General features: G+C 50.5%; 1 protein-coding gene across 1 annotated transcript; it reads right to left on the bottom strand.

The window, feature by feature from the left end:
• Nucleotides 1-5,082: 5,082 nt before the first annotated feature.
• TRIT1 (tRNA isopentenyltransferase 1) lies at nt 5,083-26,708 on the bottom strand. Its single transcript, XM_060275844.1, has 11 exons — nt 26,500-26,708; nt 20,801-20,940; nt 18,747-18,846; nt 16,749-16,903; nt 13,969-14,111; nt 13,362-13,473; nt 12,889-13,001; nt 12,273-12,350; nt 10,638-10,747; nt 9,043-9,169; nt 5,083-6,198 (listed from the first exon to the last, which is right to left on the bottom strand). Exons 1-11 carry the CDS (start codon nt 26,626-26,628, stop codon nt 6,026-6,028), a joined length of 1,380 nt encoding a protein of 459 aa, XP_060131827.1. The 5' UTR covers nt 26,629-26,708; the 3' UTR covers nt 5,083-6,025.
• Between the last annotated feature and the right edge of the window lie 27 nt (nt 26,709-26,735).

Genomic DNA, 26,735 nt, shown 5'->3' with positions numbered 1-26,735 from the left:
AAGTCCAAATTCCGAGAGGTTGCATTTATCGTGCATGTAAAACAAATACAGTGGGCGAGTTTTGCCGCCAAACCTCCAAGGCTTTCCCGCCAGGGAGCTGCTCCCTTGAATCTTTGTCGTTGGTTTGACACAACAAGCACCTCGACTTGGAACTGCCCCAAACCAAAGGCCAGCAACACCTCTGGGGGCATCTTGATGCGAGTCTTAACCAGAGTTCGGGCTTAGCCCCAGAACCTATTTTCAATTAAAAGTCTCTGTCTTAAAACATGGATCCCTTCCAGTCGGGATTCAGGCCTCATCATGGGACTGAAACTGCCTTGGTCACACTGGCACGCTAGGGACAAAGGTGAGAGCTGTTTCCTAGTTCTGCTGGATCTCTCAGCGGCTTTTGACACCAACGACCATAACATCCTTCTGGACCGTCTAGAGGAGTTGGGAGCTGGGGGTACTGTCATACAGTGGTTCCACTCCTTCCTCCTGGGCCGTGTTCAGAAAGTGGTGGGGGGGATGAGTGTTCGGACCCCTGGGCTCTCACTTGTGGGGTGCCTCAGGGTTCTGTCCTCTCCTCCATGCTTTTTAACTTCTATATGCAGCCGCTGGGAGAGATCATCAGGGGGTTTGGGCTGGGTGTTCATCAGTATGCGGATGATACCCAGCTCTACCTCTCTTTCAAATCAGAACCAGTGAAGGCGGTGAAAGTCCTGTGTGAGTGCCTAGAGGCAGTTGGAGGATGGATGGCGGCTAACAGATTGAGGTTGAATCCTGACAAGACAGAAGTACTGTTTGTGGGGGACAGAAGGTGGGCGGGTGTGGAGGACTCCCTGGTCCTGAATGGGGTAACTGTGCCCCTGAAGGACCAGGTGCGCAGCCTGGGAGTCATTCTGGACTCACAGCTGTCCATGGAGGCACAGGTCAATTCTGTGTCCAGGCCAGCTGTCTATCAGCTCCATCTGGTATGCAGGCTGAGACCCTACCTGCCTGCAGACTGTCTCGCCAGAGTGGTGCATGCTCTGGTTATCTCCCGCTTGGACTACTGCAATGCGCTCTATGTGGGGCTACCTTTGAAGGTGACCCGGAAACTTGTATAGCTAATAAGGAAAAGGATGGCCCTGGGCCTCTGCAGACTGCTTTCCCCTCAACTCAGACCAAACTGCAGATTCCCAGGATTAAGGGAAGGTATTGCCAAGCAGACCGCCTGAAAATTTCCAGCTGCAGGGGGCAGGACTGCAAGGCGATGGTGTCTTGTGCCTGTTGGGCCTGGCAGGGCAGAAAGCAGCCAGCCCAACAGTAGGTTGCACCAGAGCCAATGACTGGCAGAGCCAACTTATCCCAGCTTTCCCTCCACCCTGCTGAGTTCTACAAGGCCAGCACTGAAATGGAGAAGGAAACTGACAGACCCAGTCTCCCCCAAGGCCAGGTTGCAAGGCAAAAAGCAGGCAGGTAGGGGCTAGCTGAGGGCAGATTGGACTAGGTGGGGCAGTGCCCTATTTGCCCAAACAACAACCCAGAGCCCAAGAACGGCCCCTTTGGTGGCCTCGGATCACGAGCTCCTTCACTAGCCCCCCAGGAGACCCTTGGGCTGCTGGGAGCAGACAGAAGGTCAGTTGGCAACAATTGGGAACTGGACCTGCCCCACTGGTAGAGGGGGTTAGGGCAGGCAGGGGGAGGGAGTGACGGTTGCAAGGGGGAAGCTTCCATCAAATGGTAGGGAAAGCTATAGGAAATCGAAGACGGCGGGAATAACGAGGCAGGTGTGGGCCAGCATGGGCGGAGGGAGAAGGGAGAGAGAGAGCTCTTTGTTGCAGGTGGTTTCTCCAACTGTTGAGCTGGGCCTGGAGCCAGCGGCCGGGGAGGGCAGGACATTCTCCATACATGCACACAGGGAAGGGCCGTGGCTCAGGGGAGAGCATCTGTTTGGCATGCAGAAAGTCCCATGTTCAATTCTCAGTGGCATCTCCAGGCAGGGCTATAATGCTTTTGAATTTCCATTCCTGAATATCCTTTACCTGCTTAGAATCCTTACAGGAACCCTGAAAGGCTGGGAGAAAGAAGTCAGCTTCCTTGATAAGCAACTCAGCCCCTCCTGATGGGAGTTGTGGTCTGAAACAGCTAGGGCACTAGTTGTAGAAAGCTGCTCTACAGTCAGCCAGCTGGAATGTTTTGCTTTCAAACTTCTGGCTTGAGACAATGCACACAACTGCTCTTTATGCTTCCTGGAGGGGCCTCTGTTTGCTTTGCACTCTGGAGTGCAGCGTTTGGGGAGAACAGGGGGGGGGCAGAGAAAGAGCACTAGATAGCATGTGAGCCATCGCTGCCCAGGGGCAACTCCTGGCACTGGAAGTTAATACTAAGCACGGAGAGTCAGCAAGAGTTAAAAGTAGCCCTCCACTTAAAAACATTTTCGAAATGTCATTCTGAATTGTACCAAAATTCTGTAAATGAGTAAAAAAATTAAAGTGTTCCTATTCTAGTGTCAACCCCTGACCCATATCCCTGTGAGATTCTTATAGACCTGCCTTCTCAAACCTAGTGCCCTCTGGATTTTTTGTACTTCTGTAGATTTAACACTCCAGACTGGGGAAGCTGGGGTTCGAATCCCCAGTTGGCCATGAAGCTCACCGGGTGACTTGGGGGCCAGTCACCACCAGTCTCTGCCTAACCTACCTCACAGGGTTGTGAGAGGTAAAAAAGGAGGAGAGAACCGCGTGTGCCACTCGGAGCTCTTTGGAGAAAAGGTGGGACAGTAATGCAGTGACAGTATAGAGAAAAATAGTCCCCAAACACCAGGTTGGGGACTTGGGGAGGGGGCAGATCTATCCTAGACCACTTCACTGGCCTCCTTCTCACAACTGCTACCCATCCCACCTTCCAGAGCTTTTTGTTCTGCTTACCCAAATGTTCAGTCCAACCACCTATACACCACCCTGAGATTTTATTTGGGGACCTGTCTCATAGGTACCTTTTGCCTCTTTCAACTTAGCAAACAACCCACGCCTTTTAGACATGCTTCTGTAAGCTGCTTTGAATGCACTTTTTTGGGGGGGGGAAGCAAGGCATGTCACAAAATAGACACAGCCAACCCCCGACCCCATTCATTTATTTTAATGCCACTAGGCCTTCAAGCTACCTCGAAGTCACAGCTGCTGCTAGCCAGAGACCCCCATTTCTCTTTAATTCCCTTCTTCTGCATGCTAAAAGTGGCTACTTAGGGGTGGCCACTCTGCACACACCCAGAGGCATTCTGCTTTCTTTTATGCCACATTTTTTAAAAAATTCAAGGCAGGTTGTGCAGTTGAACTTTCAGACTGAACCCCCCCTCCCCAATCTGCAACAAGGGAGGCTGCGGTGAGGATGGCTGGGGGTCAGTGCATGTGTAAAACAGGGTTTGCATCAAAGATACAGACAGAGGGGAGGGGCAGTGATGGTGGGCTTGCGCTGCCTTTTAATCCCACTGTAATTAATGACCTTATCTTTGGCCCAAGCCATTTAGCTAAAGTGGCTGGAGGAAAGCAAGGCGGCCAGATGGGAAGCTGGCATTTGTCTGCGGATTAGCTGTAGGCAGATGGAGCTAAGTGGCCTTCCTAGTCCCCACCCCCTCGCTACTCTCCCTCTCTCTCTTACACAAACACACACACACTCCTAGTGATAAGAGCCCCAAACCTGAGAAAGTACAACTGGCAATTGTAACCATGGAAGTAAATGCAAGAGGGCTTTTTGATCCTTGCTGTTTCTTCTTCTGTAAGGAGCAGGGAAGGATATTACCTTTGTGAGCTCAGTAGGCAGACATACTGATTTCCATGCAGTGGCTGTCAGCTTCTATCCCTAGTGGCATCTCCAGAAAGGGCTGGGAGAAATTCCCTGCCTGAAACCCAGGAGAGCTGCCTGTCAGTCACAGTAGAAAATGCGGGGCTAGATAGGCCACAGGTGAAAGGAAGCTTCATCTACTCCAAGACCTTTGGGTGTCTAAGGCAGGGAACTCAAATTCTCCCATTAACTCACAACGGGGACACTTGCACAGTTCATGGCACTTCTTTCTTAAAGGCACCCCGAATCTGCCCCCTTTCTGGGCCAGGTCTTGCCTGGGCACAGAGTCAGCTCTGGTCTTTGGTCTGGGCACAAACAGGCTTCCTATTTCACACAGCTTTGTCCTGCTGAGGCACAGCTGCTTGCCTAAACTACCCTCACCAGGCCACTGTGCCAGCCTTGACACAGCACTGCTCTGCAAAGCAACGGGCTCCCTGCATCCCCACAGACCTACAACTCTCTCCCTCCCTCCCTCCCAGTCCCCGGGTGGAAGCCTCCTTGAAACAAAGCCTGCTCCCAAGAGGGCAGTTCTCCTTTCTCAACCCCATTAAGCATTTCTCCAGCAGCCACAGGAAGGCCTAAACCTTTCAAAGCAGTGATCTCCAAAGTGGGCAGTACTGCCCCCTGGGTGGGGGATTCCCTGGGGGGCACTGAGGCAAAGGGGCGGCAGGGGGGTGGTGCTGGAGGTGGGAATGACTATCAGAATTTGAAAAGCTAGTATCACTGGATCAAGTTCATTGCTTTTGTTGAATTAATTAAACCAAATAGGGTTTTTCCAGCTGGAACTTACCGGAACTCAGTTCCGGCACCTCTCAGGTTGCCAAACGGAACAAGGAAGGCATTCATGGTGAGTTCTGGCACCTCTTTTTCTAGAAAACTGGGGGGCACTGGGGATGAGTTTATCAAACCACAGCAGCAGTGGCCCAAAAAAGTTTGGGAACCATGGTTTTTAAAGCTAGAAAAACCCACATAGGGGGAATCCTATCACAGGCTGAGATTTATCTCCCTTTGCAGTCAGAGGGTTTGGAGGAGAGGGCCAGAAGAAGAGGACTGCATTTTAAAGTTGCAGATACAGGTGGACCAAGCAATGCTCATCAGTCCACCCGGAACCCAGTCCAGATACTAGCCAAGACCCGCAACAGGGTATTCAGATGTCAGACCCAAACATAAAACACCCTCCAAAATCTGCACACACTTGAGGGGAGGAACATCATCAGCTGTGTAAGCTTCCATCCATGGAAAATCCTGAGTAGTACCAAGAAAACCCTTCAAAAAATCATCCAAAAAAGGGTCTGTTTATGTGTTCAACTTGCACGAGGAGATGAACAGAGGAAAGTGATGGGCCGTCCCCACCCCCAAAAAGTATTTTGTAGTTACTTATGAAAGCTGTTCCAACATGCAATGCTACAAAAATACAACTACATGAGAAATACACAATGACTACAGAAGCTTGTAGCTATGCTTGTGTTTGTTTCAGCTCATGGGGGCACATTCAAACCCTTTAAGTCAGCCTTTGCCAACCTGGTGTCCTCCAGGTGTTGTTGGACCACAACTCCCATGAGCCGCAACCAGCATGGCCAATAACCAAGGATGATGGGTGCTGGAGTCAAGCTACATCTGGAGAGAGAACAAGTTAGCAGCACGTTACTGGGGAACCTTGCCTTATGGCAGGCATCCCCAGACTTCGGCCCTCCAGATGTTTTGGACTACAATTGCCATCATCCCTGACCACTGGTCCTGTTAGCTAGGGATCATGGGAGTTGTAGGCCAAAACTACTGGAGGGCCGCAGTTTGGGAATGCCTGCCTTATGGTGACATTTCCCTGTTAAAAACAGATGGAACAAAATTAGAGAAGGTGAAGCAGCTTAAAACGCTCGGGGATGTTTTGCAGCAGACCGTTTCCTCGCATCTCTTCTTCCTCTGTTCCCCAAGAGGATGCTCAGTGGATCTTTGCAGACACGCTGGTCCAATAATAGAAAGTCACTGTATTGGAATGTTTAAAAATATAGCCTTTATATTTTTAAATTAAAAAAAAGTCAAGAGGTAGAGCAGCACACTGGCATTCATGCCTGGATCAACTCAATTATTTGCATAAAATGGAACTGTCCGTCTCTGGAGAAAGGCGACTCGGCATTTTTTAGATGAGAAATCCTTGATGAGAGTAGGATCCTGCCTCCTGGGCCAGCGTTCCCACCAACAACCTGCCTCCCAAATATGGGGTCTACATTTCACAGGCTTCCACGCTCCCGTCCCGCTCCTCCTGGCTCTCCTTCCCACCAGTCGTGGCACTTTCATCATGGCACGTTGTGGAAAGGGGATCTGAGGCCAGGTGTCGCTGCTGTTGCTGTTGCTGTTGCTTCTGGTGGAAACGGTAGCCTTTGGATTTTATGTGCTCTGCCAACACAAGTTAACAGGAGATCATTTTGGAAACAAAACCATGAACAGTGCTGCTTTTCTAAATAACATCGCAAAAATAATAACAACACAATACTGTTTATTATAAACACACCCTCGTTCCGCACACCTGAATGTGTTTTGTACCTTTCATGGTGGAAACTACAGATAAATCGGTGTGGTCCGAATGTCTCTTATTCAAATCCTCCAGGCAAAGTGCTAACCAGAAGTTCCATCCTCTATTTCAATTCTATTCTAAATCTATGATCGTGTGGATGTACTGGGCACTCTCCAATAAAGGTCAATCACAATCTTGGCCTGGTCTACACATCTGCCACAGGTAGGTCTGAGATAACAGAGGAATCCTGAGCTAACAGTCCCACTGCAGGAATCGTATTTTTGAATGCTCTCCAACCTAAAACACACACACACACACACACACACACACACACACACACACAAACTCCTTGCAAGAAGAAAACTGGCACAGAACAAAGAGGCCTGCGGTTGTAGTCTGTCTTTACTTGCAGGAAAGTTTTTTTGTTTTTGTTTTAACATGGGGCAGCATTCAAGAATGGCATTCTCTACCTGAAGAGTTAGGTGATTCTTGAGAGAGTCACTTCAGACTGCATACCGTGTTTCCCCTTTTTTAAGACGTAGTCAGAAAGTAAGCCATGGCAGCATTTTTTAGCATTAGTGAAATCTAAGACACCCCCTGAAAATAAGACATACCTCCATGCGAGACCGCCGAGCGCCCCAGCCAGCCAGAGGGGCCTGGAACCGTCTGCTGTTGCTGCAGTGAACGCATGGAGCGCCCTGCAGCGCCTGGCCTCTTCTTTTCTTTTCTTTTTTTTGGGCTGCCCGAGGCCTGCCGCCCCGCCACCGGAACCAGCGGCTGCAGAGTGGAGCGCTCCGAAGCGCCGAGTGCTCGGAGCGCCCTGCAGCGCCTGGCCTCTTCTTTTGGGGGGGGAGGAGCTGCCCGAGGCCTGCCGCCCCGCCGCCGGAACCGGCGGCTGCAGAGCGGAGCGCTCCGAAGCGCAGAGCGCTCGGAGCGCCCTGCAGCGCCTGGCCTCTTCTTTTTTTGGGGGGGAGGAGCTGCCCGAGGCCTGCGGCTGCAGAGCGGAGCGCTCCGAAGCGCCGAGCGCTCGGAGGGCTCTGCAGCGCCTGGCCTCTTCTCTTTTTGTTTGGCTGCCCGAGGCCGGCGGCTGCAGAGCGGAGCGCTCCGAAGGCTCTGCAGCGCCTGGCCTCTTCTTTTGGGGGGAGAGCTGCCCGAGACCTGCCCCCCGCCGCCGGAACCGGCGGTCTGCAGCGCCGAGCGTCCGGAGCGCCCAGCAGCGCTGGGCGGAGTGCCGAGCCAGCAGCCTGCCGCCTCGGTGCCGCGCAGAGCGCCCAGCAGCACCCCGAGCCAGTGGCCTGGCCCTTTCGAGGAGGCCTTAAGGTACAAGACATCCCCTGAAAATAAGACACCGTCTGTTTTTTTTGAGTAAAAAAAGTTATAAGACGGTGTCTTAAAAAGGGGGAAACACGGTACTCAATCTGAGACTGTAAATGCCAGGATTCCACCACTTCCACCTACTGCCTCAGACAAGCATAGGCAAACTCGGCCCTCCAGATGTTTTGAGACTATAATTCCCATCATCCCTGACCACGGTACTGTTAGCTAGGGGTGATGGGAGTTGTAGTCCCAAAACATCCGGAGGGCCGAGTTTGCCTATGCCTGACCTCAGTGGTTTATCAGCTCTAGGCTGGCCTACGAACAGGCATGGAAATAAGGTAGTAGAATCCTGGGCTGGTAGAGGGATTGTAAAACAGCAGGTGGGGAGGACATTTCTAGATGGTTTTCACTTTCGGAAATGATCCCTGCAAATAAAGGTAGAAATGTTCTAACACAGCCAGTTCTCATCTCATGAGCCAGTTTTCTTCTTGTAGAGAGGCATGCATTTAAATCTTTTAAAAAAGAGGGTTCTTTAAAAGAACCATGATTTGAAGTGATAGATGCCATCAAATCACTACCAAGCCAGTTGGATGCATATGCAAACCACAACAGACTCCCATTTAAAAATAAATCATTCAGACATTACCTTCAAAACAAGCCTTTGGCTTCTTTGCTGCACTTTTTTTTAAAAAAACTTTCAACTCTTCCATAAAGCTGCATCCATAATGGACTGAATTACAGAAAGCTTTCCAGATGTTTTAGACTACCACTCCCATCAGCCCCAGCATCACATAACCCTGCTGGCTGAGGCTGATGGGAATCGTAGTCCAAAATGCCTGGAGAAGGCCAAGCTCAGACAAGAAAATCCAAGCGCATCCCTTTCACCTTCAATGGCCAGCTTCCTGCTGTTCTAAGCAGGTGGAAGTAGCTTAATCCTGGAGAAATGCTAATTTCTCTCCCCGTACCCTGCATTTAATACAGAAACAGATCACTCCTGCCTTGCATGCGATTGCTGGGTTCAAGATCCCTTTGCCCAAGGAGGCAACTGCTTTTACAGCTACAGTAGTGGAAAGTTCGGGGGGGCGAGGGGAGGCGGAAGATGGGAGAGGAGGATAAAATGACAGATGGAGGCTCCTGGAAGGGTTTATGATTCTCCCCACCCCCTTGTAAAGTGGTTCTTTTATAAGAATGCTGTAAACAGCCCTCCAGGAGCTGATCACTCCGGCAGGCAGGAAGTGGTTGAGGAAATTTTGGGGGCAGGGGGGAGGGGAGCAGGGAGCAGGGCTTTGTTCCAGGGAACTGGGAGAGCTTTGTTCCTTTTTCTCCCTCCCCATTCCCACCCCATCCCCCCCCCCGGCACGATTTCCACCTCCCCCCCAAAAAAACCTCCTGCAAGCGCAATCCTTCACCTTTCCACTCTCTGTCCCCGATGATGACTCTGTTGCACAGCTCACACATGTGCCGCCTCCGCTTGCCCTCCTGAGCTTCACCTGCCTCGCCCGCCATCGTGATGGGCTCGGCCGGTGGCTGCCGCCCCTTGCGAAGAAATGACATTTTAGACCAGTGGTTGCCAACCGTCCCCTCGGACTCATCCCCAGCTGCCCCCTACCCTGCCCTTTAAAAAGCATTGCTCAGAATAGCGGTTTGTACCACCCACTAAGGAAGGAAACCACAAGGTAAAATAGAAAACAGGAACCATTTGATGTTTAATGGACTTGGTCCTCTGATACTGGCTTTTCAAAGCCTAATAGTCATTTACACCCCTTTCCTCTTAGCACCCCATCTAGGGAATCCCACAACCCCCCAGGAGGTGGTGCCATCTACTTTGGGAACCACTGGCTTAGAATAGTCCAGCAAAAGAAGAGGGTGACAGAGGGGCTGCCCCTCCATTCCTTAAAAGGCAAGTGGGCCCCTGGCCTCAGAACTTAAGCAAGCCAGGCCTCTTCCCACCCTGTGAAGCATCCCCACAATTCAGTTCCAGGTATGAGGAGAGATGGTCAGTGGCACTCATTACAGGTAAACTAAACTGGACTCTGCAGGAGCTCGAGGCCTCACTCTCTCCTTTAGCAAAATGCCAAGCTGGATATGTGTGAAGAAAGAAAGAGGGGGGGACCCCTGAAGGCACTCAAGATGCCACAGGTTTCCTTTGCCTTCATGGTGCTACATTGCACACATGCCCTGTGGAGTCCCTGTGGGCCAAGGGACTTGACACCCAGGGCCAAGAGGTGATGCCTGCCCCTGGTGATCCTATCTTTTGCCTGTAGCCTGTTTATTTTCCCTATAGAACAGAATGGAGCCAGAAGCTGGCTGCTATCTGCACTGCCTCCCTGCAGCCCCAGACTGAATGGTATCCCTTGGTCACATTAAGGTGCGACAACCCCTGGACAACTGCTTTCAATTTGCTTGCAAATTTATGTACCCTCATATAAAATGGGCAAATGCATGTTTTAAGTCACATAATAAACTGCCTTATCCAGAGTCAGACCATTGGTCAACCAGCTCAAAATCGTCTAGACTGGCAGTCACTCTTCAGGATTTCAGACAAGGGTCTCTAGAAGTGCCACTACGAATTGAACCCAGCACCCGGGACCTTGTGCAAGACATGCTGCTGAACTGAATGGAAACAGTAGCCAGAGTGCTACCAAAGTCAGCATAATGTGGAAGTGGGCGATTGCCACTGTCACAAAAGAGGAAACTTCTTGAAAATGAGAGAACTGGTAAAAAGGAAGTTGAAACGGAAGGCCAAAAGGGTCAAATCTCTGCAGAACACTTGGGGGTGATTAAAAAAAAAGTACAATCAGAGCTCATCTAGGATGCATCTTCCAGCTGCCAGTTCTCAGCTTGGAAAAGTCCATATAGGTGAAGGAGGAAGCCAGACAGAATGTCACCTGCTAGTAATTTTCTTTCTTTGCTTAGCAGAAAAAAGCACTGAGTCTCTGCTGATATGAAAAAGGGTCCTCCACTTTTTTATATGCTGCTTCTAGCTCCCCTGCCTACCAGGTACCTGGACAAAGCTCTCCACGATCTGCACTGCAGGTTCCAGCACTTTCTCCTCCCACTGAGAGAGGTCTGAGACTTCCAAGCCATAGACAGGGGGCACATTTTGGCCGGGCCCTAGAGAGACCAAAGTAAGAAATGAGGGGGGCGGAGGCAGCAGTGAGGGTCAGCACACCCCATTTGCCAGTGTGGTAGAGGACCATTTGCTCCCACCCCTGCCTGGCATAAAAGCAGAAGGCTGAGCAACAGAGAGGACAACTTCACATTATTCCTTTAAGGGACCTTCATAAGCTCAAGGAAAGGAGAGTGGTCAAGCATCTTTTGGAAGGGGGGAAACCACCACATAGGTACCAAGGGCCCCACCCACCGCTGAAGTCTGGCCCTTGGAATGTTGCCCAGAAGAGAAAAGGATCCCCCAGCACCCCAATTTAAAGCAAGGTGCAAACCACTGGGCCTTCTTCCATGAGATCTAGAAACTTGTTCTTTTAAAAACAACTTCTGCTGTAGGCATTCCAAAACCTGCATCAAATTCGTGCCAGGGTGTGGCAGCCCACCCCACTCCCCACTTCCTCCATCTCCTGCAGGATGCCTCCAGCCAAAAACTCCTCCTGGTTTCCCCCCTCCAGCTCCTGCCCTTCTGAGGTCCAACCGCCAGCCAGCTGGGCAAGCTCAGTGGCACCAGATGAGACAAAAGGCTTCCCAAGTGCCAAATCCTAAGCAGGTGATGCCTCTTAATGCCCTGACCACAAAAACCATCAACCCAGGGAGCACCTGTCGGCTTTTTAGCTGGAGAGGGAGCGCGGGCTGCGCTGCACCTGTGCCGGGAAAAGACTGGGCCATCGACCCAAAGCCTCTTCTTGTTCCTCCTCCCTTCTTGGGTTTCTTCAGGGCTCCTCCCACCCCTGCCCCCCTCACCCTGCCTTGCAAACCTCCCAAGAACCTTTCAACAAGTGCTCGGCTCCCAGCTGTCAATCTTGGCTCTCCTCCAAGCCTGGAGCAAAGGGAGGGAAGTCCGGTTGGCTCCCAGCCAGAGGAGGCTGTGCAGCTAGCCAGGAAGGAGCCAATCAGATCGGGAAGGGCAGCTGTCTCCCCCCCCCACCCGGTCTTTCACTCCAGGATGATTCAATTGGGGGGGGGGGGGAGAGAACGACACAGTGTGTGTTGGGGAGGGGTGTCTGCATAAGGTCCCAACACATTTCTCTCTCTGCCTGGCCAGTGACTGACAGGGAACAAGCTGCTTCACAATTCATACTCAGCTAACAATTCACAGGCCAAAGTATGGCCTCAGGCCCCGCCTGCATAGGGAGAGCCAGGGAAATGGATCAGATCAAAGGCGAGGCTGCAATCAGAAAGGAAAGCCACACCCTCTTGAGTAGGTTGTGGGTGAGGGCCATGACACTTTGAGGAGACGGCACTCTGCACATGCTCAAAGGAACAGCAGATTTTCACAAAACTGGGCACTGGCAGTTTTTGAGGCAAGGGCAGAGGAATCCTGGTGAGCACTGGCCCCAACGAAGAGCCAAGGGAAGAGGGGGAAATGCAAAGACTTCAAGGAGGCAGAAACAGGAAATGGAAGGCGGGGGGAGCAGCCGACAGAGAGCAAAACGGGGGGAAAGAATGGAGGCAGGAAAGAAGGACTTACGTCTCAGGAAGCGGTTCCGGACCCATTTGTTCTGCTTCCGGGCGTACCTTTTGGTCACTATCTTCAGGGCCTGGATTCCTAAAATCATAAAAAGGGGAGAGGTCACAGAGGACAAGGACCCTGGACAGGGAGCAAGCCTGGGAAAGGGGACGTGCTCACATATTGCAAGAACTGATGCCCCAAGGGGGCAAAGGACAGATCCTTCTCAGCAAGACCAAAGGAAGCACCCTCCCACAAAGAGTCTGAAACTGCAAGGCAGCGTTTACACTGCAAATTCAAACCAGCTTCAAAACAGCCCAGCTGCCAGCCACTTCCTTCAAAGAATTTTTGCCCATGTTGCACAGGTGCTGGGAATTCTTTTCTAGAGGTCCAATTATTTTTCTCTGATTTTTTCTCAGTGACCTAGATGGGCCAAGGGTCTGACCTGGTATAAAACAGTTCTCTACAGATGCAAAGTGGGGTTTTCAAAAGCAGTGGAACGTTTTTTCCATCCACAATACGTAAATCCAAAATGTATGGCTGTGAAACCCAAAATTTGCTGGCCAAAAATTGAAAAACATTGCCCATGTCTTCCCTGCAGCAAGAGCAGCCCCTTTCCTGCCAGCCCGGTCCCCACCTTGGTTCAGGAGCTGCTGGCTCATCTCCTCCGAGCACTTGCCCTCTGCAATCAGGAACTGGTGGAATTCCTTGAAGCCGATGGACTGGAAAATGCCGTGCTGATAATCCTGGCTGAGGCAGAAGAAGGGGGGAAAGCAGGCAGGTCAGCCTGTTCTCCATCTGCAAAACACCACAAGCCCCTCTGTGCACTGGGGGCTGAGATCCAGGCCGGCCAGTCCATCAGGCAACAGGCACACCCGTTCCAGCCATTATGAGCCATGCACAAGGTGCATTTCAGATCAAGTCGCAGCACTTCAGAAGAAGAAAACCACTGCATGGGTGCTTGGTGCTCTCTGCCACCACCCCCCACCCCCCGGCATCCTGTAACAACACAGAGTCCCAGCCTCTGACCTCTATCCCCATCCTGGGTGGATGAATGCCAGGACAGGAAGTGGCAAGGCGGGGTGTGGGGGGAGATGAGAAGAAACTCACCTGTTCTCATCTACCCTCTCCTGGTTATATCGCTGGTGGAAGTTCCGCAGCTCTGCCAGCAGCCCAGCCTCCAGCATCGCATCCACCCGCTGGTCCAGCCGTTCTTCTAGAACTGATGAACACCCAGAAAGTTAAGGATGCAGCCACACAAAGGCACGCCCCCCCGCCACGCCACACCCCCACAGAACAGGTTGGGAAATATGGCTCTGGATGCCACGGGCAAAGTCAGGTCGCACATGGCACCAAGCCACATCATCCACCTGATCTCAGAGGGTGAGAGGGAAGCAGCATTGCTATTTCCTCCATTCGTTCTCTGGAATAATTGGTTGGTTTGGAATTTACTGGGGGCTGGGGAAGTGGCCCACCTCTCCAACCCCTGAAATGGACCAGGTAATTTTTAAAAAAGCATACTATGTAAAAGCCTAGAATATTCACATTTTGCATGCAGATTAAGTGGGCCTTGTAAAAGGATCAGAAAAGCAACATTTTCACCACTGCCCAGCTCAGAGAAAGCATGTGGGGGTAAGGGTGGAGGACAGATGTAGGCAAAGCAGGAAGAAATACTCAGTCAAAGGGCTGTGGCCTTTAGTCCCTCCCTCTTTTTTACCTGCCTGCTCTGCATGTAGCCAGAGGATGCAAGGGTTGGGGTACTTCAGGGGGCCGCTCAGCGGCCCTCCTCCTTCTTCCTGCTGCTGCTGCTGCAGTAGCTCGCTGTGGGGGATGCCCGTTTTTTCAAACACTTGCAAACTCCTGCAGGTGAGAAAGACAGGCAGGCAAGTTGAGTGGGCAGAAGAGCATTTGGCCTCCCTCCCTCAAGCTTCACGCCTGCTGTGGGACAGGCATGGCTGCCTTGGACAGGAATGCCATGAGGCAGAAATCCCCACCCCACCCCTCCGGCACAAGTGAGATGCTTTTGAACGTGCAAAAATCTTATCTTTGGAGCATTCCTTTCCTGTTGGCCACAGCCAATCCTGACAACTGCTAGGACAAACCAGGTCTGAGGAAACCTGCAGGCCTTTGTGGGTTGTGGGACTCCAATTCCCATCAGCCCCAGCCAGCATGGCCACTGAACAGGGATGATGGGAACTGCAGGCAGCAACAGCAGGGGGTGGGAGTGGCACAAATCCCTCCCCCCCCCGCTGGCTTAATGTGGGAACCCAGGGGGGAACGCTGAGGCCCTTGCAGATGTTGCTGGCATGCAGCTTCCATGTGCTCTGACCAGCGACCATGCTAGCCAGAGATGACAGGAGCTGAAGTCCAGCCACATCTGGAGGGCATCAAGTGCTCAACAGCTGGGAAGAAGGAAGCTAGCTGAGCAGGCCACTGTGGGCCCCAGGAATCCACAAGGCACCCAAGAGGCATTCAGCTTCTCTCAAAGATGCAAACTCATTTGCTGAAGAAGGGCAGGCAGCACCTTTCAGCTGAGGAGCAGCTCAGCTCCGTTCTCCTTCTGGGCTCACATGACTGCCTTCCTCTCAGACAGGCAGCACAGTACACAAGTCAGGGGGGTGCTTTTTGGAGTTGTGGCAATGGAGAACACTGCTACCCCTGAAGGCAGCTTGGTTAACAAGTGTTCATGCAACAGGACTCACATAAAAAACAACAACAGGTATTACCATGAACAGCAAGACCGCCAAGGAAGGCAGTCCAATGTGACACAAGCCCCAAGGAGCCCACACAGAAACTGCTGCCAGAGGCCAGCAGGCCAGTAACATGATATCTCAATCTGCCGGATGCTGCTGCCTTCCCCCACCCCCCAATGTAGGGAGCAGAACAGCCAGCCAGCTTTTTGTGAAGTCACCAGAGATGCCTTTAACGGCTACGGTGAAATTCCCAGAGTTTGTGTCGATGTTGATATTAGCTCCTAGTTCCCAGCTGGGCAAAAGCTAAGTGTTGGGCCCAGACATGAAGATGAGTGAAGCACCTTGCCTTTAATAATAATTATTGTTATTATTTAATTAACATACTGTCCTTCATCTGAAGATCTCAGGGCAGCTCACAAGATAGGCTGCACAGCCTTCTGATGGTGGGTGTTGTGGGTGTGTGGCGTTTGGAGTGAGCACAGGGTGCAACATCTTCTCCACGTTCCCTGATCCTAAAGTGTTGCCTATTGCACAAGACAGAGAGGGTGTGTGCTCTGGCATCTCACAGGGGACAGTCTCCAGGGGATGGCCTAGCCCTAACGTAGGGTAGCTCAAGGCTCATTTGGGATATGCATGTAAACTTCCGTTCCTTAACCCAGGCTGTTGTAATAAAAAAGGAACTGGGAACAAAGAAGTGACTCCGGCCTCATGCGTAAAACAGCCCCAGTCCTTGATTCTGTGCTCAGTTTGTAAGGCAAGAGGAAGGCAGCTCCACCCCGCTCTCCCAATTTCTCAGGAGAAAATCATCCCCAGCAACCAGCCAGCCAAGAAGTCCCGGGGCTATGCAGGACGGCTCTGGCTCAGCCCCATCCCAGACACACCCCTGATCCATGTGAACGGGGTGGGTGTCTCTCTGCCTGGCTCCCAGGCAGGGCACGGCAGGGCAGGTTTGGCTAAGGCAGCAAGCTGAGGCTCGTCGCTGCTCCATTTCCCACAGAGCTGCGGCACGCAGTCCAGCCGGTAAGGTGGCTTTCTCTCTTGCTGAAGTGAAAAGCATCAGCCAACACCAGCAGAGGAGCAGAGCAGCTGGGGGGGGGGGCGTGAGAAGGGGGGGTGCAGCGGCTGCTTTGCAGTGCATGGAACAAAAAGGCAGGAGGGGAGGGGAAGCAGTTCACCTCCAGGGCAGCCTGCTTGAAGCCCTGGAGGGAGGAGGCTCTGCAACCAGGGAAGGAAGAACTGACTGTAAAAAAAGAAAGCGCATTCACTCTACGCCAGGCAGGAAGAGGGCAGAACCCCACAGCTGGCTTTGTGGTCACGGCTGTTGCAGGCAGGGAGAGTGGAGCTGGGATTCCCACTTAGGTTCAGCCCCAGAGCCTGTAAAGGAGAGGAGATACATATGGCAGAGTGTGCAACTCTCTGGTTTTTTGCACACCAAGGGATTAACACAAAGCATATAATTGCTGCAGGCTTACGTGGCATGATGAATAAGATACGTGGTTAAAATGGCTATTAATAGCAACAAGAAAACAGAGCCTCCATGCTCAGAGGCAGTGTACCTGGGAATAAGAGATGCTGGGGGAAAGCATCAGTGGAGGGCAAGGGCTTCCCAGAGGCCTTTACTGACCAGTTTCTGGAACAGAATGCTAAACAGACCTTTGGGTATCATCAGGCAGTCCTTTCCTTATGGTACATTCTTACAGAAAGCTGTGCCCGTTAGTCACCCTTTTGCACTGACCACAGGTGACCAGGTGAAGGGGGTAACAAAGTCTGCCTGGCAACTGGGCCTACAGCTGGAGAAACAGACCTGGCCATCTTGCGCTTATCGTGAGGGTGCAGTTTGGCTGCCATTCTGGGGTCCACCTGGCTCAATCGGCGATGGAGCTCTTCGCCATCCAGTTTCTCCAGCTCCATTTTCTGATCCATAGTCCCCTCTGCAGAGCCTGAACTCCTGGCCACCTCCTGCAAGGTTATAAACCATGTTCACCAAAGTCACACTTCTGAACATCACTACAGAATCAGGTAACCTGCAGCTTGCAAGGGGGGCCAGGAGGGGGCAGCTGACCCAAAAGGAAAGGGCCCTTCCTTACACCCACCTAAGGGATTAGCAGGCTGTCCTGCTAAAGGGCCAATGGCTGGTCAAAAGGGGCCAACCAGAGCCAGTTGCAGTGGTGAGAGAATTTCACCAGCATGGGATGGTTTCCAAGGTTGCTCCTACTGTGCTTTTTTGGTTTTAAAAAAATGTTTAGGGGTATTCTCATTTTCCTACTCATACTGAAATACTGCGCCTCAATGAGGCCAAACTTAGATTCACAAAATGTTTAGGGGTATGCGTACCCCTGCGTCTCCCCCAGAAAAAAAGCACTGGTCCTACTTAGGACAGACCGGTGAAGTTAACGGACACGACTAACTCAAGTTGATTGTTAGCATATAAAGTTGGTATGCAATAGCAGAAGTTAACTTGAGTGAAATGAATCCTTACTCGGAGCACACCTTTATAATTGAAAGGCATTCAAAAGGAGACTTGGTATGAAAAAAGAATGCTTAGTTTATTCAAGGAAGGACTACAGAACTCTTTCCTAACTAACTAGGGAGAAACAAATAAGCCCTACTTGCTCCTTTGTTCTCAGAAAATACATCCAAGATGACCTCATGCCTCAAGGTCCAGAGGAAGTGTGAGCAGGAGGAGGAAGTTGTAAACAGGATGCAACCTAAGATTATGAGTCTAAACTTTAAAGGGCAGAGAGGTCAACATAGAGGTTAAAGGTATATGGATAGTCTGGGAATCTGGAGGTCCCATGCTCTATCTGTTTAAATACCATGCAAACACCTTTCTACAAGCTGAGTTGCACCCAACATGAATTTCAATCGGAACATAAGACGCTGCCTTATACTGAGTCAGACCTTTGGTCCATCTAGCTCAGTATCACCTACCCTGACTGGCAGTGGTTCTCCAGGATTTTGGGCAGGACTCTCTCCCAAACCTACTGGAGGTGCCCAGGATTGAACCTGGGACCTTCTGCTTGCAAGGCAGACTCTCTACCACTGAGCTATGGTCCTTCCCCAGTGGGTCTGCTCTGAGTAGGACTTAAATGAATACCACTCATGGCATTGCAAAATACATGGAGCTGTCAAAAATGTCTTTGTGACTTGGAAGCTTGCAATCTCTTCTTGTCACAGAAATTGAGCAACAGGCTCACAAAGGAGCTTAACATCAGCAATCAGAAGGTATTATGAACAGTTGAATGAATAATGAACATTTGATTGGCTCACAAGCAAATGAACAAAGCGTTTCTATAAGATAGAAGAATCTGGGGTAAAACTTGCATTGGAGGAGAATGAACTGCAGCATCAGTATTTTGATATTCTGCAGTCACAGAATTCTTCAAGAATTCAAGAAAATGGGGGGATTTTGCAAATAATTCTGTAATAGCAGATTTTATAGGACCTGGGGGCATGCTACGAAAATAAAACTGAACGGGTAAGAACTCCCATCAAGAGGCCACAGCATGCTGCTGACAGAATGCCCTGCAAAAAGGTGCTTGTGGAATAAATGGTTCAAGCAAGTAAGCCAAATATCTGAGAGGCAAAGGACACGGTGAAAAACCTCTCTCGTCCCAAATGTGCTGCTCAGCGAGGCCCCAAAGAGTGGACCAGAAGCCCTTCTAAAAAGGGATAATTTTACTGAGCACACTTCCATCCATACTATCAGACACCCCTCATCTTATTGAAAAAGCCGCTGCTGCTGTTGCTGGATGCCGCATCAACCCCTGAACCTAGCGCTAGCAGAAAATGCCACAGATACCTTGGTGTCAATCAGAATCTTCCAGAGCAGGGACTCAATGTAATAGTTGGTCCCTCCAACCACAATGGGGATCTTCTTGCAAGCGAAGATGTCTTCAATGTAGGCCATTGAGGATTACAAGCGAGAATGGCAAGGAACAACCCCAGGAAAAACAAGTGAGGCATTTAACAAGGGGAAAAGGCAGCCCTGAGGACAATTGGGCAATTTGCCTTGCCCTCGAGGGCCGCCCTGAAAGCAGAGGCTATGAGCTACGCTGTATCTCTGAGCTGCAGGCATTGAACATTCCTTGCAACAGAGCATGGCAGATTCCTGACAACTAAAGTCACACTTTGTCTTTGAGCCCTCTCCTCATCACCCAGGCCAGTGAGTCTCTCTGTTCTCCCCGCATTCAGTGCAGCTGCCTTCGTCGTCCTCAGCTGCTCATGGTACTTGCTGGCACCCTTGTGCCAGCCTCTGCATCTCTAAAAACGATGCCGGTTTTGCATGGGCCTAAGAACATAAGAAGAGCCCTGCAGGATCAGGTCAATGGCCCACCTAGTCCTGCATCCTGCTCTCATGGTGGCCAATCAGATGCCCCAATGGGAAGCACCCAAGCAGGACCTGAGCACAAGAGCCCTCTCCCCTCCTGTGTTTTCCCAGCAAGTGGTATTCAGAACAGTGCAGGCAGAGCAGAGTCTGTACCCTCAGCAAGACTGGGACAAGAACAACAGGCAGTTGAAGCTGGAAGTGCACAGCACAACTGTATACTCATGTGAATAAAAGGGGTGGAGTGGGCAGGGGCGTAGGAAGGGTCGGGTCGGTGGGGGTGGATCGCCCCGGGTGCCCTCACTAAGGGGGGTGACATTCGGCGTGCTGCCCGCCAGTGACTCCCAAGCCTACCCCGAGCCCTCAGGGTAAGGGGGGGGGAGCTGCGCTGCTTTGCCAGTGGCATTCCCCCCTTCCCTTTGACAGCTTGGGGGAGGCTTGGGAGTCGTGGGCAGGCGGCGCGCTGAATGTCTGCCATTATATCCTCTTAATTTCCTCTGTTATCTCCAATATTTCCTGCCAAAGAGTTCTAACCTTGGGGCAGGTCCAAAATACATGTATAATACCTGTTCCCATATTTCACAATCTTCCACAATTATGCTGTTGTAAACTCTACTTCTTCAGGAGAGCAGGTACAAGATATCACCTGAAGGGCATTTCGTGGGCATTTTCCTTCAATGTGATTGAGATAACATTTTTTTGCATTCTTCTTATATAACCAGGTCCATTCCTTCTTAGTAACTGAATCATTCTTGCCATCCTTCTTCAAATTTAAAGTCAGTCTGGTCTAGATTTAGTAATATTTCATGCCATCCGACTGAGATTCCTCTACTACTAAAGGCATGCATTAAATGCTTGTCATTTTCCAAACTTCTTTTTTAAGTGCTTAATTACCGTAGTATTTCTTAATTAGTGTTAATTTCTATTTGTAAGTATTAGAATATGCAGATTTCATCTCCCAGAACTTCCTGGTCATGTAATTTTGGCATTCTCTCTCCATAAATTTCCCAGCTGGTCTAGACCAGAAACAAAGCATGACTCATGATCTCTTGGTATTTGCATTATAAAAGATCAAGGTCAGTGGTGACTTAGGCTGACTTAGTTCACTTTTCAATTTGTACCAGACAGTATATACTGATGGTTAGATCTTTCTACAACCTCCTTCCTACTAGATCCTGCTTCCTGCCACAAATAGTTCATCAAAGGCCTTTCTGCCTCCTCTGCTGACTTCCCTGGTTCACTAGGGAAGAATCCTAACAAGAATCCTAACTAGAATCCTAACTAGAATCCTAACAAGAATCCACTAGGAAGGGCACAGACAGACTACAGTATTTGCTGCCCATCTCAGCTGGAAATGAACATTTTCCAGCTTTTTCCTTCTCTTACATCCATTATCAGCTCCTCACATCTTATCGTTCCCCAATTCCACTTGCCTGCTCCAAGGCAGATGATACCCCCTAGTTGCTGTCCTGTACTACACCCCAGATGCCACACACCCAAGAAAGACACTCTCCCCATGAAAGGATATGAGGGCCGTGGCCTTGTTGCGGAAGTCTATCACGGTGTAGTTAGTGACCAAGGGGTCCACAAAGCTGATCATGTGATGCCTGCACAGCCGCTGCTCCTGAGGAGAGGCTTTGTTGGTGATGATGTCTAGGCCTTGGTACACCTGACAGAGGGAGAGAAAGAGACAGGCAGACTTTCACACTCACTTCGGGCTTAGTTTTATAGATAAAATAAGATCCCCCCATTTTGTTTTATACTGGTTTCAATGCATATGTTTGCTTGCTTATTGTAAGCTGCTTTTGTTAAAAAAAGGAAAAAGAAGTGAATAATAAGTTTAAAAAATTAATTACTGTACTTTTCTGTGTATAAGGCTTTTTTTAAAATTAAAAAATCATGTTCAAAATTAGGGGTCGTCTTAAACATGGATTGTGGGGACATGGGATTGGTTGCTGCTGCGAGTTGGAGATTGTTATTGGTGGCTGCAGCAAGGGCTGTTGTTGATTGGCTGTCGCTACGGCAATTGGGCAGGCAATCTGCTCTGCCCCCCACAAAAAAAACCCTCTACAACCCTGCACACCCCTCCCACCAAAAAGCTCAACAATTCTGGGCAATCCTGCCCCAAAAAGCTCAACAACTTTGGGGAATCTCTCCCCACCCCATTTTCTTAATTTTAAATTTCCAAAAATAGGGGGCATGTTATACACAGAAAAGTATGGTAAATAGTTCTCACAGAAGGGGTGGTCAGCTGCTGTTTGGACCATCCCACTGCAGAGCTGCAGGTCATCCAGGGCTGAAGGCTCCCAGATACAAAACATCCCTTTCACAGGAAACCAGCACGTCAGGAAGAAGGAAGCCAGCCCCCTGACTTGCTGTTTCTCAGTAGGCAGGTGCGTGGAGTTGGAGGTCAATGACTGGGGAGGTGTACGTTGCAAGGGGGGGTAACGTGCATGTACCTAAAGAGGAGCATTTCTGCATGTGAAATCTGAAGTGGCACAGCCCAGATGCAGGTTGTGACTTGTGAACCAGACTTCATATGTGAGTAAGACTTCAGCGTCTTTGGGATGTTTCTGATGCTCCTGGACAGGATGGACTGTGGTCCACTGGAAGGAAGGAAGGAAGGAAGGAAGGAAGGAAGGAAGGAAGGAAGGAAGGAAGGAAGGAAGGAAGGAAGGAAAGGGCTGGGTTCCTAGGGGAGCACAGCACACACTTACAGAAGGTGGCAGCAGGTCACTTGCCTACACCTCTAAAATAAAATAATAATAAGTGATAGGCAATGGACCTCCCAACAGCTGCAAGCCATGATTGCAATGTTGCATCTTCACTGTTGGAGGCAGTATATCTCTGTATACCAGCTGCTGGGAGTCAGAAGTGGGGAAAGCACAGCTGCAGTCACCTAGCTGGCCACAATGCAAACAGGATGCTGGACTAGAGGAGCTCCCTTTGCCTTGATCCAGCAGCCAGGCACTTCTTGTGTTCTTATGCCCAAAACCCTTGAGAGCTACTGGCAGTCAGGGAAGATAACACTGGGCCGTAAAATGGGGGAAACGGTCCGGAGGCATCTGGGGTGGCAAGAAAGGAAGGCAAAGTGGCAGGAAGTGCCAAGAGAAAAACCATCACCTATGGTCTAATTCTGGGGTGAGAAACCCCTGGGTCCTTCCAGATGTTGTTGGACTCCAGCTCCCATCATCCCTGGCCATGGGGTACACAGGCTGGGGTCTGAGCTGTTTGCAAGCAGGCAGGGAAGCTCTGCAGGCTGAGAAACCAAAGAGGAAGAAAGAAGCAAGCTTGTTTTCTGCTGCTCCAGAGGGTAGGAATGCTTTTGTTGTGAATCCTGCACCGCAGGAGGTTTGACTCACTAGAAACTATGAAATGCCCAAAGCCACATTTCCTCTGTGAAATCTGTGTCTGCAGAGGTCTCTTGACATCACAAGTGGCGGATGCACCAACACTGGAGACAATCACAGCACAAGCTGCAAGACTTGGCACTGCTGCTCATGATGAGTTTACATGTGCCCTAATGACCCAGTGCTTCAACACAGCACAGCTTGCCCGGGTCAGTCTGCTCTGCTTAAGACCCAAAGTTCACCATTCGGGCAACACGGCTCTCCCTTTCTCCCTCTGACCATGTCAAAACAGCATCTTCTTGGGTGCTTGGTGGGGCAGACCCAGAAAAAGAGGCATGTGTTTGATCTGGAGTTGAGTCTGCAGACAGAGCCACAAGCCACACAGATGAGCAGGCAGGCACCCCAAACCCACAATTGTTTTCACAATCTCTTTCTGGTGCAATTAACTGAGACCTGGTATTCTTCCCTACAATGTCTGAGGGTGTGCCCTAGAAATAGTCACAAGCCTCAGAACACAGCAAACACAAACATGGCGATCCTGAGCATGTATAGAGTCTCTCACCATTAAGGAACCGCAACTAAGTTGTGCTTATCTGAGCTTGGGAGTGCCATTGTGGGTCAGGGTCTGTCAGAGAGCTTGGTGTCCTACCACTCTCACTGTGGTGATCAAACAGGTACAGTTAGCTGGGAGAGGAATGGGGGAAAGGCAAGCAAAGGCAAGCAAGAAGGCACCTCTGGGCAGCCAGGCACAGCAAAGCAAAGAAAGGGAGAGCCACTTCAGAGGGCTGGCTGGACAGCCCCTTTCGGAAAAGGCTTTACATTCTCGCAGCAGATTAGAGGCCCTTATAATAGAACCTAATAAGGCAGGCTTACTTTTAAGCCGCTATTTGTGCATGTCATCAGGGCAAGCCAATAGGCATTTCGTGTACAAGGCAGCCAGGAGTTTGAGCTCCCAAACATCAGCAATAAGAGGACAATGTGGGAGGGGGAGGAATGATGCTGGAGATGTAGGGGTGGGGGATAAATGCAAACTGAATGGGGGATAAATGCAAATGCTATTCAGTTTGCATTTGAAGCTGAATCCAGCAAATTTGCACTTTCCGAAACAACATGAGAACCGAAATGCAGCCCTCCATCAAAATTTGCTCTTATTCCAATTTTGCAATGTAGTTCACTAAAGAATGTTTACAAAAATGCATGTAGTGCATGCATGTACTAGGGGAAAGTGCATAAAAATGGATATATCCGTGAAAAGAATGCACTGCATTAGGAGGATTTGCGTTTGTTCCAAGAAATCCACACTAAAATACCCAATACTTTTTACAACTTGCTGCAGCAATGTGGGGAACTGAATTCATGACTGGAATAACGAGAAATTGAGAGAACCAACATTGACAGAACCTTCCATCTCTATTGAAGAGACAGTTTTATTATGCTCATTCTGGGTCCAGACTATGTCCAAGATTGGCACAACCCCACACCCTGTGTACATTTTGAGCTCCCCACTTTTATCAGCTAAGAAACAGTTGTTAACCAGAATTTAGTCTGAAGAAGGATTCAGCTACAGGAGACTCCCTAGGACAGGAAGGGAGGAAACTGCATGAGGTTTAAGTAGCCCCCAGTTGTGCCCTGGGCACCACACTGGGGCAGCCCCATCGTGTTCAGAGAGCTTGCCATTTATGTTAGGCAAGTAAAACAAGCAAGGGAAAAGGGATTCATTGATAAATTACAAAAGATTTTGGGGAACAGCTGCTCCTGTTTCATCACTGTTGTCGTGTTCGTGACCCCTTCACTCCCCATCTACCCTGGCTGAAAGAGAAGTTGGCAAGGACAAGCCAGCCAGCTCTCTGCCACACCCACCAAGGCAGTTCTTCCAAAGAGCACCATTGTCCCACCGACAGGCCTTTGCCCCAGCATTCATTCCCACCAACACAGATCTCTTTAGTGCTATAGTCCCTGAAACTGGCCTTGCACAAAGGGCTCCGGTGCCACTGGCAGGGCACAACGAGCAGCATCTGCCAGGGCTGCTCTGAGAGGTCCCCGGAGAAAAATGCAAGTCAGAAGGAGCCTCCACAGGAAACCCAGCCAAGCACATGATGTGCAAAGGGTGCCTGTCCATTCATGATGTGGGTGTCAGAGCTGAGAACAGGGTGAGGCCTCCCTTGTGTGGGGCAGGCTTGTGCTCTGCTGGGTAACTTCAAGGCTCCCAGGGAAGGGGGCAGATATGGCTAGCACACAGGATGGTTTCTGCAATTTACAGGGTGTGTTTTCCTGCAGGACGTGAATACATTATCAGAGCAAAACAAAGTAAATGAGAGGAAGAAAACTTAAAGCAGACTTAGCACTCTCTTTTTCCTGACCTATCCTGGCTTTGCTTCTCCTCCACTACCACCTGCCTCTCTGCCATTGCATGACCCTCTTCTAACAAACTAAGAGCCGATTTTTTTCTAGAGGTGACCATGTTTTTGTTATTTGTGTGGAAGGAGTGAGGACTTTTTTTATCATTTTCTGCATCACCTGTAAAGGAAACTCAGCAGCAAGTTTGGCGGGCACAGGGGGAGTATCAGGGTCATGGAGGGTTTTTTTGGTGTGTGCGCAGATGAGAGCATAGCGCAGGCACCCCCAAACTGCGGCCCTCCAGATGTTTTGGCCTACAACTCCCATGATCCCTAGCTAGCAGGACCAGTGGCCAGGGAAGATGGGAGTTGTAGTCCAAAACATCTGGAGGGCCAAAGTTTGGGGGTGAATGGCATAGTGAGTTGGAAGACAATAGAATAGTGATCAGGGGCAGAGTTAGTGTGCTGAGCCTCACTGCCCTCCCCACCCCCAAAATGTTTACTTTGCCCTAACTGCAATGCCTGAAGGTTCATGGTTACAGTCTCTATCTCAGTGGACAAAAACTGTCTAATGGAAATTATAAATTAGCAGAGAGATCAACTTTGATATTTTAAGGTTGCAGATATGCAAATTTCACCTGACCATCTTGAACTGTTACCAGATGCTCCAGCTTACAGACAACATCATGTACAAGGTAGGGATGGGGAACCTTACCCTTACCCCATTACTGACAGACATAAATGTAAAAGGAGAAGGCAAAACTATGGAAGTCCAAAGAACTGAAGAAGAGTTTACTGTCTTAGTCCACCCTTGCACAAATCCACAGCCCAGCCCTAAGGCTCACCAGCTCGTGTGTGTCAAAAGCCAGAGTAAAGAGGTGTGTCTTCAGCATCCTTTGGAAGCTGTATAATGAAGGTGCCAGACCTCTGGATGATTGGAAGCTGCTCTTAATCAATACAGTCAGTCTAACGTCTCTAGGAAGGGAGTTTCAAAGTCACAGAGCAGCCACCGAGAAGGATCATTCCCCATCAAACAAGACTGAGAGAAGGGCCTCTGGAAAAAATCGCAGAGGCCGGGCAGGTTTGTGCCCTGTCGGCATGTGATACTGGGGGCACAGGTCACCAGTGCCCCAAATTCCCTACTATGACAACTCTTTACCTCTTCAGCCCAACTTAATATGCAGGTGCTGCTTGGCATTACTAGCCAGTGCAGGCCTTCACATTCCATGCAGGCTCAGAAGCACTATCTCCATTAGTACACACGACAGATAGAAAGATAATTAAAAATTTATCTATCTGTCATATCATCCCTTCAGCCAAGGATCGCAATGCTGCTGACCCAGGGTTGAGTCCTCCTGGCACAGAAAAGAGGTTCCGAGGCTAAGCCCTGCCTCCCCTCTTCCCTTGCCGTCAGAGGCGCTTCCTTCTTGCTGGCCCGGCTGTCGCGAGCAATGAGCTCTGCACGCGCTTGCTGGTCCCCTCGCCTCCCAATTGGTACCAGGCAGGGACGGGGTCTCCTTCCCTCTGTTGCTCCCTCCCTACCTGCATGGAGTCGGCGCTGATGATCTCCCCGCCGAGGCGGCGGCCCAGCTGCAGCGCCAGGCGGGATTTGCCGGTGCCCGTCGCGCCCAGGATCACCACCAGGGGCAGCGGCCGCGCGGCAGACGCCATTGCGGCTGGCGGGCGAGCGAGGCGGGCGGCTAATTCGCCATGCGCTGGAAGGCCTCAGCCGCTTGGCAGTAGCCGGAGGAGAAGGAGGAAGCAGGCCGCGAGGAGGC

Source organism: Zootoca vivipara, chromosome 6, assembly GCF_963506605.1.
Source record: "Zootoca vivipara chromosome 6, rZooViv1.1, whole genome shotgun sequence".
Taxonomy (NCBI): domain Eukaryota; kingdom Metazoa; phylum Chordata; class Lepidosauria; order Squamata; family Lacertidae; genus Zootoca; species Zootoca vivipara.
Note: the sequence above shows the minus strand (reverse complement) of the source record. Positions and strands in the feature narration are given on the sequence as shown.

Coding starts and splice junctions, on each gene's coding strand:
- TRIT1 (XM_060275844.1), bottom strand. CDS start 26,628: ATGGCGTCTGCCGCGCGGCCGCTGCCCCTGGTGGTGATCCTGGGCGCG. Junction 20,941..26,499: donor TCAGCGCCGACTCCATGCAG/GTAGGGAGGGAG, acceptor TCCCTCTGTCAG/GTGTACCAAGGCCTAGACAT. Junction 13,474..13,968: donor GCTACATGCAGAGCAGGCAG/GTAAAAAAGAGG, acceptor GGTGTTCATCAG/TTCTAGAAGAACGGCTGGAC.